Source organism: Anomalospiza imberbis, chromosome 6, assembly GCF_031753505.1.
Source record: "Anomalospiza imberbis isolate Cuckoo-Finch-1a 21T00152 chromosome 6, ASM3175350v1, whole genome shotgun sequence".
Classification (NCBI taxonomy): domain Eukaryota; kingdom Metazoa; phylum Chordata; class Aves; order Passeriformes; family Viduidae; genus Anomalospiza; species Anomalospiza imberbis.
Window position 1 is genome coordinate 16,453,073 of NC_089686.1, and position 15,130 is coordinate 16,468,202.

General features: G+C 43.1%; 1 protein-coding gene across 1 annotated transcript in view; it reads left to right on the plus strand.

The window, feature by feature from the left end:
• The first annotated feature begins 781 nt into the window (after nt 1-781).
• The window catches only part of CCDC88C (coiled-coil domain containing 88C), a 96,114-nt gene continuing 81,765 nt past the window's right edge, over nt 782-15,130 (plus strand). Inside the window, exons 1-3 of the mRNA XM_068194869.1 lie at nt 782-1,138; nt 1,242-1,342; nt 8,632-8,740. Of these exons, the coding sequence (XP_068050970.1) occupies nt 1,079-1,138; nt 1,242-1,342; nt 8,632-8,740 (270 nt within the window). The 5' untranslated portion in view covers nt 782-1,078. The remainder of the gene's footprint in view (nt 1,139-1,241; nt 1,343-8,631; nt 8,741-15,130) is intronic.

Sequence of the window (15,130 nt, forward strand, 5' to 3'; positions counted from 1 at the left end):
CCGGCCCGGCCCCGCGGGCCCTGCCCCGGCGCGGGAGCGCCTCGGGCACCTGCTCGCGGCTCGTTCCAGCGGCAGCGCAACAGGCTGTGCCGCTCGCCTTGCGCCGAGATTTCCCTCCTGCTTCTTTGAGCTGCACTAAGGGGCTTACGCGGCACGTCTGGAAGCGCCCCTGAGAAGCACTTCGTGCGGAATTTCGTGCTTTTTAAAGCGGAAACTTCGGACCCGCACGTTCCCGCTGGGCGCTGGCGCCGTTCCCAGCGGAGGAGGGCGCGGCGCCGGGCGGCTCCCGGCAGGTACAGCCGCCCCCGGCGCGGCGCCGCGGGCGAGTTTGCTCGCGAGGCCGCGCATCACCTCGGTTACAGCGGGAACGAGGCAGAGGCAGAGGCAGAGGCAGAGGCAGAGGCAGAGGCAGAGGCAGAGGCAGAGGCAGAGGCAGAGGCAGAGGCAGAGGCCGCCCCCGGGCCGCCCCCGCCGGGCGGGCAGAGGCCGCGGTCGCTCTGGCGGCCGCGTGCGGACGATGCCCCGACCCCACACCGCGGCCCGCCCCGCGGCCGCCCGGGGCCGCCGCCCATTGGCCGGCGCCGGGCCCCTCCGCCCCTCCCATTGGCCGCGGCCGCTGTCCGTCACGCCGCCGCCGCCGCCGCCCGGCTCTAATTGCCGGGACTCGGGCGCGCCTCGCCACAGGTACCAGGGCGGCCGGAGCGGGGCGGCTGCGGGGCGCTCGGAGCTGTCCCGTCGCAACTCCGCGCTTTTGCTCCCGGCCCCCGGGCATTCGCCGTGGTGGCTGAGCTCTCTCCTCTGCCGGCGTGGCTCGCTTTTTCCTGGAGAAACTCTACTGCAGCCGCGGAGCGAGCTCGGCGGGGGAGGACCGGCCTGTTGCCGTCGGGAGGAGGGACCGCGGCGAGCGGCCCCGCGTGTGCCCCCGGCGCGGGGCGGGGGAGCGATGAGCCGCGCATTGTTCGCCCTGTAGGCAGCGCCCGGCGGGCAGCGGGGCGGCGGGCCATGGGTTCCGCGCCTTTGTCTCCCGAGTGAGCCAGCCCCGCGCCCGCAGCCTCCCGCCGCCCCGAGCCCCGGCGACATGGACGTGACCGTCTCCGAGCTCCTGGAGCTCTTCCTGCAGAGCCCCTTAGTGACATGGGTGAGCGGAGCGGGGCGGCGGGGAGCGAGGGGGCAGCCCTGTCCTGCCGGGGGTGGCTGGGTCCGGCCGCCATCCCCCAACCGTGCTGTCCTTCCTCCGGCAGGTGAAAACCTTCGGGGACCTGGGGAGCGGGGACCAGGACAACCTCGGCGTCTACATGGACCTGGTGGATGGCGTCGTCCTGAACAAAATCATGTTGCAAATGTGAGTGGGGTCGGAGGGCAGCAGACGTGAGGGGGAAGCGCCCTGCCCCTCCCGCGGCTGTCGGGGCTCCGGCCCGGAGCTTTGCTCAGGCGGGGGGGGCGGCCTGGGGCCGGAGCGGTTTTCATTGTGCTTGCTCTTCGAAATTAACAGAAAACGGTGGTGGGGGGGAAAAAGCTCCGAACTCATCCAGGTCCAGTGTTCTTTAACTTGTTTTTCTAATCTTTTTTGCGTGGTATGTGTGTGGTTTTCTTTTTTTTTCCCTTTTTTTCCTCCCAGTTATCTTAGTTAATGCTACAGTGGAAGGTGTGTGGCAGTACAAAGAAGGAAATGAAAGTACAGTATCAAATAAAGCTTTACTGGGAGGGTTTCATCTGAACTTTGATCTTGCGTAAACTTCGATACTAAATACATAATTTGGAAAAACTTTTAAGTGCTACCTCTTTCCAGCGACACTGTAAGGCCATGTGTTGAGGGAACTTAGAAATTGGTTAAAAGATGGAATGCTGAAAATACCCTAACATCGAATTAAATTGTCGTTAGGACTTGTGCTATGTTTTTAACCACATCCTTTCCTGTTGGTGATCTACTGTGCTGCGTGCAGAGCCTGACCGTTTTCTCTTTTTCTGTATTTTATTTTAAATATTCTGAAATACATCTGGGAGAGTGTTTGTAGGGACAAGTGTTTGGCTTTCAGGGAAGGAGAGTTTGGTAGTCAATCAGTTTTGGCAGTGTGCTCTCTTACGTGACTGAAATCAGTTGAAGCTCGGCCAGTGGTTTGCAGAGTTAGTCCAAGCACTTAAATGAAGAATTCCTGTTAGAATCCTTTAAAATCTTGAGAAATTACATTAAGTCTGACAATCAATGCCTCACCCACTCAGATTGTCAAGTTTTGTTATGTTCTGGTACCTGGCTGCTCCACGTGAGAAGGTAATAAAATTTTCTTTTGGTTTGATGTTACCAGGAGTGAAAATTGTGAACTGGAGCTTAAATAGTGAAGCTGGTGAAAATCCATGATTCAGAGCAGAACCCAAATCTGCCAGCACATGGAGATAACAAGCTAGTGGTGTAAACTGGCAGGGATAGAAGCCTCTTGTAAAGAGAAGACATAATTTCCAGCATTTTTAAAGGAATAATTACTCTTTAAAAAGATTATTTTCTGCAAATTAGAGCCTCAAGTATGAAGGTTTAGGTCTAGGCTTGTAGCTTTCCAAAATGTGGGAAATTAAATTTTGAGTCATGACCATTGTGTTTGGCACAGAGATGACCAGCCTAACTATCAAGGAACAGTCTCTGAGTTGGCTGCAGGTTTAACTAAACAGCACTTTTATCTAATATGTTGATATTATTATATGTGTAATAGTCATCTTATTTCAAAACAAGAAAAATTAACCAAGTCTTACTTAATCATGAAGTTCTGTGGCTTTTGAATGACTGTGGCATTGTGGAGAGTTTTATTAGGTAGAGTGTGCAAACTTAAATATTTGTAATTGACCAATGAACTATGTCTAAGGAGGTAAGAGTTGTTAAACTCGAGGGAGCAACCAAACAGTGATCTGGGGACAAGGAGACAATTCTGAGATCTCATGGAAATAAGGAAGATAAGCATACAGCCTGGCTGAGTGCAGTGATACTAGTTGGCATTTTGTCTGATCTCTTGTGATTGTGAGAGGTGCCCTGCCATGTTTACTAGTTTTAATCTGTCAGATGAATAAGTTGGTGGGGCTTTGGTTTTTCCTTGCGTTTTTTTTTCCCAACAATCATCTCTGGCAGTGGTGTCTCAGAAAGTGAAGTGTTGGAGACTCAGCACTGTGGAGTAGGAAACTGTCCCATTATACGCAATCTGGCCTTTCCTCCCCCTTTTTAGGCAGCTTTAGCAGTGCTTCTAATGGTGACTAAAGAGCTTGAAACCAAAAGCTTTATACTGAGATCCCAAGATTGTTTACTATAGGAAGGGTTGCAATTTTATTTAGGTCAGTGTATCCTGACCTAGCAAGGTGCTCAGGAGAGGTGCTGACTGACCCTTACTTTTCCCTGATTTTAACTTCAGAAATTGCAATGCAATTACTGCTTTACATGTAAGTCAGACAAGTCTTGCAAGGCATGTGTCTGCCCCACAAAGCTTTGAGAATGAAAAAATAAATGTGTTTTTAAAAAATACTGCTCATCAGTTTAAGTCCTGGTTCCTGAAGTTGGCTTTCAGTGCTTGGCTGGAGGTTTCTTCCTGCTGAAAGCCTATTTAATGAGGGCCTTTGATAAATCTGGGATTGGATTTGCCATGCCATGATAGTGTTGATTGCTTGAAAGCACAGATGCAGGCATGCACACACATGTAGAGAGTAGGGGGTGGAGGGGTGAAGGAGCTGGGCTCCTGATGTGGACAGCTGCCTCATCACTTGTGCATTGTTTCACTTTGAATTTTTTTATCCTGCTTGCCTGATTACTGGAACAGAATTAACAGGACCATGTAAGCTTGCATCTAAACACCAGGTGTGATGCAATGCTTTGCTACAAATCAAGCTGTTTCTTTCAGTGAAGACTTTGAAAGCCAGATTCTTGGGAAATTCATTACTAAAAATACAACATTTCTGCCTGCAGCAAAGCAGATTTTAATTCAGGGCAGAAAAAGGTGGATCTGTGAAGAAATCCAGATATACCTGTTGAGTGGAGATAGCTGAGTGAAAGTAAGACTTTAGCTGCTTGAGTCATGGGTGGGCTGTCGGAGTTCAGTCAGCCCCTAATTTCTGTTGTAATACTTGAGGTTTTCTCAAAATGCTGTCTGGCAACTTTGGGTGGAGAACATCCCAGCTGCTTTGTGTTGCAGTGTCAATGTCTTTTAGGTGGTGGGTTCATCTCAGCAAGGCAGCTGTGTCACTAGAGACATGTGACACCTATCTGCTGCTTTTCCAGCCTGCCAGGTCCCTGCTGGCTTTGTGACAGGAGGTGAAAATAGGGCTGTGCCTTAACTTCATCCTCTTCAGAAATGGGCTGCCCCTGGGAATGCCAGCCCAGAACAAAACGTGGTTTGCTCAGGCTTGCCAAGTGTAGCCATGGCACAAGGGCATAGGAGGGGAACCTGGCCTGGGTTTAAGCAGACTGTAGTTGGTAGGATACCAGCTGTTGGGATTGCTGGTGAGCTCTAAAATAAGCAAGACTGTTTCTAAGAAAGCTGAGTGGTGTTTGATTCTCGGCTGGGGCACCTAGCTGTTAAATGAGTAATTTTAGCAGCAAGAGTCAGACAGCAGTGTTTGGTTTCCCCACTTAGATTTTAAAACAAAATAAATTATTTTTCAAATAATTCTGTTGTAAATGAATGGTTTCCTTTGCCTGTGTCCTGCTCAAGTGTATATCCCAACCTGATTGTGCATGAAGGACAGCGTTGATATTTGCAGACTTGCAGTACTGGCTGAATGCTCTGCATACAAAAATGTTAATCTTCAAAGTGGAACTGCTGTGTTTCAAGCTTGTGTTGCTGATGGATTTATGTGTACCAGGTTAATGAGATTCTCTGCAGACATACTTTAAAGAACTTTTTTCAGATGGCTGTGTGTCACTTCCTGGTATGAAATTAGCACATGGTGGCACTGCAATGACTGCCTTCAGTGTTACAGTTGCAGCTGTGGCATAGTATCTACAAGCATAAGCAAATATTTGCCTCATTTAACTTCCCAAATAAAACTTCCTGTAAGAAATTATGTGGAGGTTTATGCAGGCACGCAAGTGTTTTCATGTTGGCTTGTTCTAATTCTTCTAATTGAAAATAGACTGCTTTCCTGTCAAAACATTTAGCAAATAGGGATGTGTGTTAGGAATCTGCTGATAACGTTATTTGTGTTAAAATCCTGTAATAACAATGCACAATAATAGGTTTCTCCATTTCAGTTGCTGTCATGGTTTGTGGTACTGTTGATCTGTTGTCTTTAATTTCGACCACGTGACAGGAACAGCCGCGTTTTGAGTGCCTGCTCCCCGTGGTTTGTAGCAAATGGCACAAATACCAGAAGATGTGTTAGAGATGGGCATCTGCTTAGTTTAAAATCTTGGAATGCTATGTAGAGGTGCAGTTTTCCACCATTTTCTAGGCAATTTAGGAATCTGCCAGCCTTAGTAGCATCATCTCACTTGGTAGAGGAAGAAGTTGGATGGTAGAGGAGTTAGGCTAGCCCCAGTATGGTGTATTTTTGGTTAGTGCTTTGCCTGCAGAGCAGAGTGCCACAGCATGCTGGGCCAGTCAGTTCCTTCTGGCATCTCATAACCCTTGGGCCTGGCTTAAAGGCTTTCCCCTTGCTCATCAAAATGGCTTGTCAGAAATTGTAAGAATGGAATTGTCACTTTGGATTTTAAAATTTAATTTTTTTATGGTTACTTTTATGACTTAAGGGGTTGCATTATCGTGCACTGTGTTGGTGGCCTCATGCCTGCTGAACTTGTCACTTGATCTGTGTCTCTTGATCCTTCCTTTCCTCTCTGTTCCTAGAAGACTCATTCATGAACGTGTACGAACCAGACAACTTCTTTAAAATGTTTGGGTATATAGTGAAGTTTGAGACTTTCTATATGTTTATTTGGCTTGGGTGGTTTTTTTATGGTTTGTGGAGTACTTCCCTAAGTCACACCTCAGGCATGCTGTCTCAGTCTTATTTAGGTAACTTTTTGGATCTTGAGAAGTAGGTGGTTTTCAAAAAAAAAAAAGTAATTTTCATTATATTTGTGTGTAAGGGAAAGACCAAACATCAAAGGACTGAAAAGGCATCTGAGGTGGTGTTCAGGGATTTTTTCAGATAAATCCAGACATTAATTTGTTGGCGTTACCTGGTTAGTATTGCAAAAAAAAAAAAAAAAAACAAAAAAAACCCAAAAAAAACCAAAAAAAAACCCTCTCTTTAATTTTCAGTGTGAACCTTAGCGTTTCTTTCTATAAATTTCTTGGTGAACAAATTTCACCATACAGGCAAGGGCTGTAATGTTCAAAGTGTAGTGCCAAGAGGTCTGTCTTCTTTAGGGTAGGATTGTCTTTAAGCACAGACAGAAGAAACGGAATCTTGCTTGTTGAGGAGGCATTGTTCCATTTTCCTGTGAAGACAATAAGCTTTGTGGCAGTTTGAAGTGTAGGCTGCGCTGGACTTCCACATCTTGTTCAGAGGGCCCTTTCTGAAATAAGCTGGGGTGCTGTGTGAAGCTGGTTACACGGCATGTTCAGAAAACATGTTTTTGAGCTACATTCTACTTTCAGAAAAGCTTTTTAACTTTTTTTGTGATGAAGTGGCAGGAGTGTCAGAGCTATGCTGTGTTGCAGCTTGGCTGGAGGTTAAGAGGACCCTGAGGTCAGTGGCATTAAGGGCTCTTGGAGCAATCAATTACCCTTAACGAAGATGATAGGATAAAAGCTCTGGAATTGCTCCTGAGGGCCTGGTCCTGCTAGTGCTTGTGTTCTTGTAACACAGCCTCCACTGTGCAAGAATGAGCAGATTTTGTCTAGGAAGTAGTTGTTCTGTGTCTTATGTGCCTTTGGAAACGTCATCCAAGTCCCGCAGTTCCACTGCTGCAGCTGTTGAAGAAATAGCCTCTGCTTTCCTGTGGCGGGTCAGTGTGTTTTGCAGATTTTTGGCCCATTTTGTGCAGGTCTGGGAAGGATTGTGGAGTAGTGACTGCTGGCCAGTCAAAGATGTCAATTCCTGGCCACAAGCCTGGGAACACTGCCAGACAGTGGCCAGTGGCGGCAGTGTGCTGCCTGCATGAGCTTACATGGAAATGAGAACTATAGCCTGACCCTTCTGTTTGGCCAGCTTCTCTTTACTGGATGTTTCTTCCCTTTTAGCTTCCCACTTTGTTGTCGTGGCCTTGCCTAAAAAAAGCTGTGTCCAGCTTTCTTTGAGGTACAGCATCTGCTGAGAGTGTACTGAAAGCAGGGTGTTGTCTGTGCTCAAGCCCTTGGTGGCATTTATGCTTCTCCCTCACCAAGGAACCATCCTGTCAAACTGTTACAAGTATGGCTTCTGCACTCCTGTATCTGAGCAGCAGTAACATGGAATGCTTACTACAGATTTTACTTTAAAAGCTTGTTGCAGTTGCCTCTTTTTGTTAATTTCATAATTTATTGTAGTATAAATGCGTATACAAAGTCCTTTGCTAGAAAGGCTGTGTAGTGTCTTGCTAGTTTATGCCAGTATTGGACATCTGCTTAAATGCATGTACATAAATACTGTGTCTGATGTTAACCTACTGTCAAGGCAGTTTTCTCTCATCTCTGGAATATCTATGTGTTTTTTCATACTTCTTCTCATAGCGCTGCTTTCACTCAAGAGGTGCTCTGGAATGGTTGTGCCTTTAAAAAAAAGTAAACATATTTATGTAAACTCTTTGATGTACTTACATAAACATTGGCAGGTATATTTCAAAAATAAATATTGGATCAGTTCCTCTTTTATTTTCTTGTCAAGGCCTGAGTTCAATAGTTGGTCCTGGAAAAGCTGTGAATGGCTTAATTAACAGCCAGAGCAGAGCTCTGGGAGGCAGGTGTTTGGATTGTGTAGGAGTCTGCTGATAAGGGTCATTATTAGAGAAGAAACACAAATCTTTGATCAGTGCTATTGGCAGATAAAGATTTTTGAGTTTTTTTTTTTCAAAATCATAGAGTGAATGTATGGAGATGATCCAAAGGTGTATATATGTATGAAATAATTTGCAGCTTTTTTTGTCTTATTTTTTATTTTAGAAATAAAATTGCTCCAGGTAAAATTTTGATTTGTTTTTAAAGTCAAACAAAAAACATAGCATGTACATTAATGATCTAGTTAGATGATATGGGGGTAGTAAGTGCAGTATTTTTTTCCCCTTCAGTTTATAATATATATATAGTCTTTGCAGTTTTTACAGTGATCACCAATCAAGTATTAATAACCTCTTCTTGTCATGAAAACTCCAAAGCCGAGGAAGGCATGATAGTATTTCCTAGACTTGCCTTTATTTGGATAAGGAAAACTCCATATTACCAGAGACTGCTTTGATTTAGCTTGCATACACTAGATATGGTCTTTTTTCAGGGAAATACAGGTAAGAAGGGAAGCTGACCTGAAGGACTGTGTGGGTTGCAGTAGGGTACTTTGACATGCAGGAAATATTTCCAACTTACACATAGGTGCAGAGATAGTGAGCTTATTCTATCGTGGATTACTGCATATGTACCCTGTATAATTGTCAGTGTATTTAATTAATAAACTTAAATGTGCTATTGAGGTGTTACGTCTTAACGCCAGTTTAATAGTAATATTTTATTTTTTCCTTTTTAATAGAGATCCTCGACCGACCAACCAACGTGTCAACAAGCATGTAAATAATGATACCTATCTTCGGGTTCAAAACCTGACCATCTTGATCAGAAACATTAAGACTTACTATCAGGTGAGATTTCTGCTCTCTGCTCATTAATTTGTGGTGACTGCTGTACTGTTTTAGCTAGTGCAGAGACTGGGGGTTAAAGACGTTTGCTACAGGAAATGGAGAGGAAATTGTCTTTGTGTAAAAGTACTTCCAGCATGCCTTTTCTTTTTAAAATTGACAATAGGGTTATCTTCATCTATTCCTCATGGCCAGAGGCTGCTTCCTTGCCTTCCTCTTTTTTTTTTTTTTTTAAGAAGTTGTTGTCCTTAAAGACTGTCAGCATTTGGAAATGTATGTACTAAAAGGGCTGTTTTGTGGTAGAGTTGTGTATGTGAAGGGGTTTGCTGAAATGGGAGTAGTGTTTCTAGGTATAAGACTTTGTTAAAACAGGAAAGCTTTCAAAGGGGCTGCTAGAAAATAAAATCTTGATAAAGAAATGTTTTTAACACTAGAATGAAAATCTTGATAGGAAAAATAAATCTGTGCTTAGCTTGAAGATAGACTTCTTACTCTCTGTACTTTTGGTGTTCAAGTAGTTCTTTGTTCAGAGAGCAAAGTGCAGGAATGACTGCAGAGTCTCACACTGCACTTGTTGGGTGTCATTTTTGAGCTGTCAGTGTTCTTCTACTGTACCAGTGCTCCCCTAAAACCAGGGTGGTGACAGCTGGGCACTTTTGCAGTGTTATGAGCATGTTGGCTGCTGCTGGAGAGCCATAGCATGAACTGTTACTCTAAATAGAATTTCTGTATGCACACTGTGTGTATTTGGACTTTTTAGTGAGGAGGTAACTGTTCTACTGTTTCCTTCTACACATCTTTTACCAGATTTGAATGCTGTGCAGTACATAAACCAGGCTGAAACCACTTAGGATTGTTAAAAAGCTTCTGTGTGTCTCAACTGTATAATGAACAAGCCAGCTAAACTGTAAGAGTCGATGCCAGTGTGTTTACCCTGGACACTTAATCTTTTCTGTATATATAGCAGAGATTGTGTAGTGGTTTGGTCTTCATAATACAGAAGATATGTAGAGTAGTGCCTTTTCATGCCATTCTCTTCCAAAGTTTGCCTATTGCTCTTCCATGTGATTGCCACAACTCTGCTCCTGGACCTGCTTAGGGAAGTCTGAAAGAGAGGCACTTGTGAAAAATGACGAACTCGGATGGGCTGTGTGACTCATCTGTGCAAGTTCCAGCAGCCTGCTAGGAGAACAAAGCAACTCAGGTTTGGGATGGTGTAGGGGAGGATATAATGTATTTCTGAAGATAACTGATCTGTGTCTCTTGTTGAGATCTGGAGATGCCGATGCAGTGGGATGTCATTCCTGAGACTTGTGATTTCTAATGGGAGATTCCATTTCGTCATAACTAGAGGCTGAAGTTTAGGGTTTAGTGGGTTGTTTTTTTTGTTTTGTCATCTTGTTGCTGTTTAAGTGTATATGGAGTCTACAAGAGAGATTAGTCCTAACCTTCTTTCTCCTTGCCCCCAAAAGATTTACATTCTGAGAGTCTGGTGCTTCAGGTGTTGAAACTTTCACTCACAACCTTTTTTGATTTTCTTTTTCTTTTTTTTTTTCCTCCATTCTTGAAGCTGATACTCTGACCTCTTTTAAAAGTCAGCAAGATCAGAGTCAGGAAAAAAGAAAAGTGATTCAGAGTCATGTGTTATGTTGCTTGTTGACCTACCTGTTGAGCTAATCCAATAAAGCTTAGCAACAAGTAAAATAGGTTAAGACACAGAATTTTCAATGGGAAACAGTAGCTGAGGCTTGCAGTAGCAGCTTTAACAGTGATGTTCCTATTGTAGTCCAGAAATGAAATATTGTGAATCGTGCTGCCTGAGGACTATATATACAGAATGTAAATAAAGGGTCGTGAGAGCTCATCAGTCTTTGTATTTCGTCCTGAAAATATAATTGCAACAAAGTTTAAAATAAAATAACTTTTTTTTTGTGGTAATAAGATTATATAAGAAACTTATTTTTCCTTGACACAATCATATCTTTAGGGCATATCCAAGGTCTTGATGCTAATCTGAGATTCCCTTTCATGTGGTGTGTGCAGCCTTCAACTCTCCGTCATCTGGGGGTACTTGAGGCCATCTATGCTGTAATTGACCTCTGTGTGAGATTGATGTGCAGTATAATGTTGCATCTGTACTTGTGTCTCTGTTAGATGTTTGGAGGTTTTCTTGTCATTTAGTATATGATTTAAGTAGGATTTACTAGGGTCTTTTTTAGCATGTGACCACATAGATGTTTTGGAATATTAAATATTCTTAATAATTAAATGTTGTTATGCTACTTCTCTCCTGAATTGTAGAGAATCTTTTAAATAGGCTGAAGTTATGGGCATTGTTTAATAAAGCAGTATAAGTACATTAGCCTAAGTTAAAGTGAGGGTAGTGTCTTACTGACTGAAAATGTGTTTGCAGACTGTGAGGGAGAAGTTCCTGACAAACAATAGGAACACAAATTTTCTGCTTGCTCAAGAAAAACAAAAACCCCTAAAAACATGATAGTGGCCTTGACATTTTACATTCATCTTTGCTTAATGGACCAAAGTCAAGTTTATGGCATAATTGCTGAATTTGGAGGACCAGATAATTTAGAATGAAGCAGCATTTTCCTTCTCCTTTTTTGAAGGACATTGGTAGGTATGAAAGAATACTTGCTCTTCTCTGTACTGGGCAGGAGCAATCAGGAGTGTGACATAAATTCATGGTACTGTAAACAGTATCTGAGGAAGGTGACATAAGTGCCTACTAAAATTAATGTTGATATTCAGAAGGTAGTTGACATTTCAGATCATGTAATTGTCTAGTCTGTCTGTATCTAGTATTAGATTTCTCCTGAAGTTGTATCACTGATCTCTTCATTAAAGCAAAATTCTCATTAATACAGATAATGCTACTTCAGAAAACAAGGACAGGTCTGATCCAGAAGCACAATTCCAAGTATTGCAGTGTTGGCACTTTCCTGATCCCATAAGCTGAGGGTTTCTGCTGGAGATACATATAAGCAAGCCAGGGTATTGGTGGAATTTGGGTTTGATTTAAGCTTTAAAGATCAGCCCCTCTATGTCCTTCACCAGACATAACTTGGGAGGGGTTAGTGCAATGAAGAGGCCTTTTTTTCCTGTTTGAATAACCTCTCTATTTTAGAAATTTGCTAACTGAATTTATTCATTTGCAATTTTCTGAAGAGCTGCCATTTTGCAGCTTTCAATTGCATGAGACTTTATTGCTGGTGGCTACTAAGAAAAAGTGTCAGGACTCTTAAAACAGGACAACACTGGTGGTTGCTGGCTTTGGTGATTTTTTTTTTTTTTTTTTCAAATTTATTTGTTGGCTCTGTAATATGTGTTATTAGTGGTACCATGCAACATCTTTGCATTTCCAACTCTCTGAACAGTTGTACCTTTGCAGGTTTTATTGACTTGAGAGAGCCCCTCTTTAGAAACCGAGCATATGATGCATTTTGCTGTGGGATTTTATGAGCATTCAAGATGTCATTAATTGCATTTAATCACAGTTACACTACTGGTTCACTGGAGAAATGGCTGATCATAAAACTTCTGGAATTGGTGCCATATCTTGGAAAATGCTGAACACAGCAGAAAGTTTACTCACAGTGTGAAGTTTGGGACTCTTCTTGCTTGGAATTCTAATGCTTGTCTGTCTTTAAACTGAAAGAAGATGGAAGAATGCTAGAAGATTTGAAGGGTGTTAGCCTCTCCCTTTGCTGTGTTGTAGAGAATATTTAAATCCTGTAGGTGCTGCTACTTGAGGATTCTGTGTAAGAGCAGCACCTGATATCTGCAATGCTTAGATAATATGCTCATACCTGTAGAGTTCTGGAAGAAGCCCAAGGTAGGCTGGCAAGGGAAGCTTGAACCAGCTTTATTGTGCTTCCTCTGCTCATGTGTCAGTCTTTGGGTTTAATGTTTTTTCTAAGGAGCTAAAAATCACTTTGATACCAGTTAATAAAAAAGGAGTTTTGTGAAAGGGTCTGTTTTGAAAATAGCTAATTTCCTAACCTTCAAAAATGTCACTAATCACTCCAACAGTATATACTGCATGCTCAAGCAAAAATTGCTTGCATTTACATGAAAAACTTGAAGCTGACAAAATAATATGATCATCCATTGGCTGTGCCTGGATGGGTATTATGGTCACATCTGGAGTATGTGGATGAGAAATGCTGTTGGAAGAAATGCTACTGTGTGGTCACAGCTGTATTTTTGTTGCCTCTGTTCCCTGCAGTTGTGGCCACTAAATACCTAGTGAATTACCTTGCGTTTCTAAGAGGTTGGAAATATCTCTTAATTAAAAAATAAGTTGTACTGAGGCACAGTTCTGACAAGAGTTGTGACTGTGTAGCATGTGCGACTTCAGTAAGAAACTCATAAAAACACTTAGTGCTCTCATTAAAGTAAGGGAGTGTGTAAAGAGGAAGTAATTCACTGAAATTTTAGAGAATATATTACCACAAATCCTACTGTCCCCACCTAAATCACTCAGCTGGGCCCAGAGATCATGGAGGGCAAGGATTCCTTACTTTTAAGGCATATTTATTCAGACCTGTGTCTTCCTTTTGCTTTGCTGCTCTGTACTTGTGTAAAACAAGTACAAGCAGCAGAGTTATTATCAGGTATGTTAAAGGGTGTTAGCTGCCCCTGAGTTGCTGAGGCTGTTTCTAACCTTTGGAATAGATATGAATTTGCTTTCAGGCTGAGGCAAATGCTGTTTTTCACTGTGGATCAGTGCAGGTCTTGCAATACCAGTAGCTTCCAGATCAGTAAACAACTCCCACTTCTGTAACCGAAACACTGAGTCGGGTTTAGAGCTCGTAATTGAACTGCAAAGAGAAATTCAAACTTGGAGTTCCAGTTTTGGACACAGCTTAGGGACTGGCAACTGTACTCAAGTTATAAATAAAGTTCTGGAAGTAGCAGTGTCCTCTTTTGTGAGCTGGCATCTTTCCCTACTAGGCAGGCTACTTCTAGTGGGCTAGTAATCTAGCCCTTAGCAAAGTAAACAGCAAGAAGATAGAAATGCACGCACCCTGAAGTCAGAAAAGTATTTTTATGTTCTAAGGGGGAAAGTTTGTACCTGCAGTGGCATGCTGAAATTAGGTAAAACTGAACTTCTTTTTGCTAGCTTTGTCATTTTGATGGGTTAAGCTATACTGGGCCTGAGTGACTGCTTTCCTTTGACTCCTGTTCTCTAGGGAACAGTTTTGGCTTACTGACAACCCTTCTTCATCTTGAGCTTTAAATTCCAAAATTATTAACTGAGTGTCAACTTTCTCATGAGCAAAGATATCCATACAAAGATATCCAGAGCTTCAACAGCAATTTTTAATTCAAATGCTTTGCTGATGTCATGCACTCCTCAGTGCAGTTCTTTCCCTTTTCTGTACAGTTGACTGGGCTGTATTAATAGACTCCAAAATTTTCTGCATTGGCAATTGTGCTGTTGCACCTACCGGAGGTAGTGTGCATGTTCTTGTGGCCTGAATTTACAGCTGCACAAAGCAACAACAGTGAGCAGCCATGAAGCCTCTGTTTTTCACAAGTCTGCAATAAATAAACCAACTCCTGTGACAAATAAGTTATTTATAAGGTACTGTTGTAGGGATGGGCTGTTTCTGTAAGGCAGTGGGCCTTTCAGGACTCAAGATTCTGCCACTGGCACAACCTGGAGTAGAAGAACCTTGTTAGCTGTGCATTTGCTTCCGCTTCTGTTCATTTGACTTCTAGTTAGTTTAAACTTGCTACAGGCACAGACTGTGTGTATTTATGCAGTACTTAGCTTAATGAAGCTTTCTTGGTTCTGCAGTGACAAAAATATTTTGAGTTAGGCTTTCTCTTCTGCAGGAGCATGATCATGAGACATGAAGGTTGCATGTAAGACTGGCATTGACCGCAGTGAATTGTGAAGATGTTCTCTTGCTGTAGTGCTGTGTGCAGGGCAAGGGAATGACTGACCTTGGTGCTGCCATTCTGGGAAATGCTGAACCAGTGATGTAAGTCTTTGATTTAGTTCTTCAGCTGAAAATGGGTACCACTCTGCTGCAGTGCAACAAACACAAGAATCACAAAAATCATGGTCATTTTGTATGGGTCCTGCTATCAGGTATTTCAGTGGGAAAGAGACAGACAAGTGACTCATCACTAGCAGCCAGACTGTCTGGTGCTTTGTTAGTGAAAATGGTCTTGATCATTTCCAGAAGAACTAAACAAACATTTCTGCTTCAGAGTTGAAGTAAGTTTCTGCAGAGGTCAATTTTAAAAGTGTTCCCAGGCTGGTGAGAGGTACCATTCCAAGTGACTTAGTAGCATGCTGTTGGACACCTGATCAAGATTACTGGCTTTGATTCCAGGATGCATTTTGGCTGACAGATTGAGTTC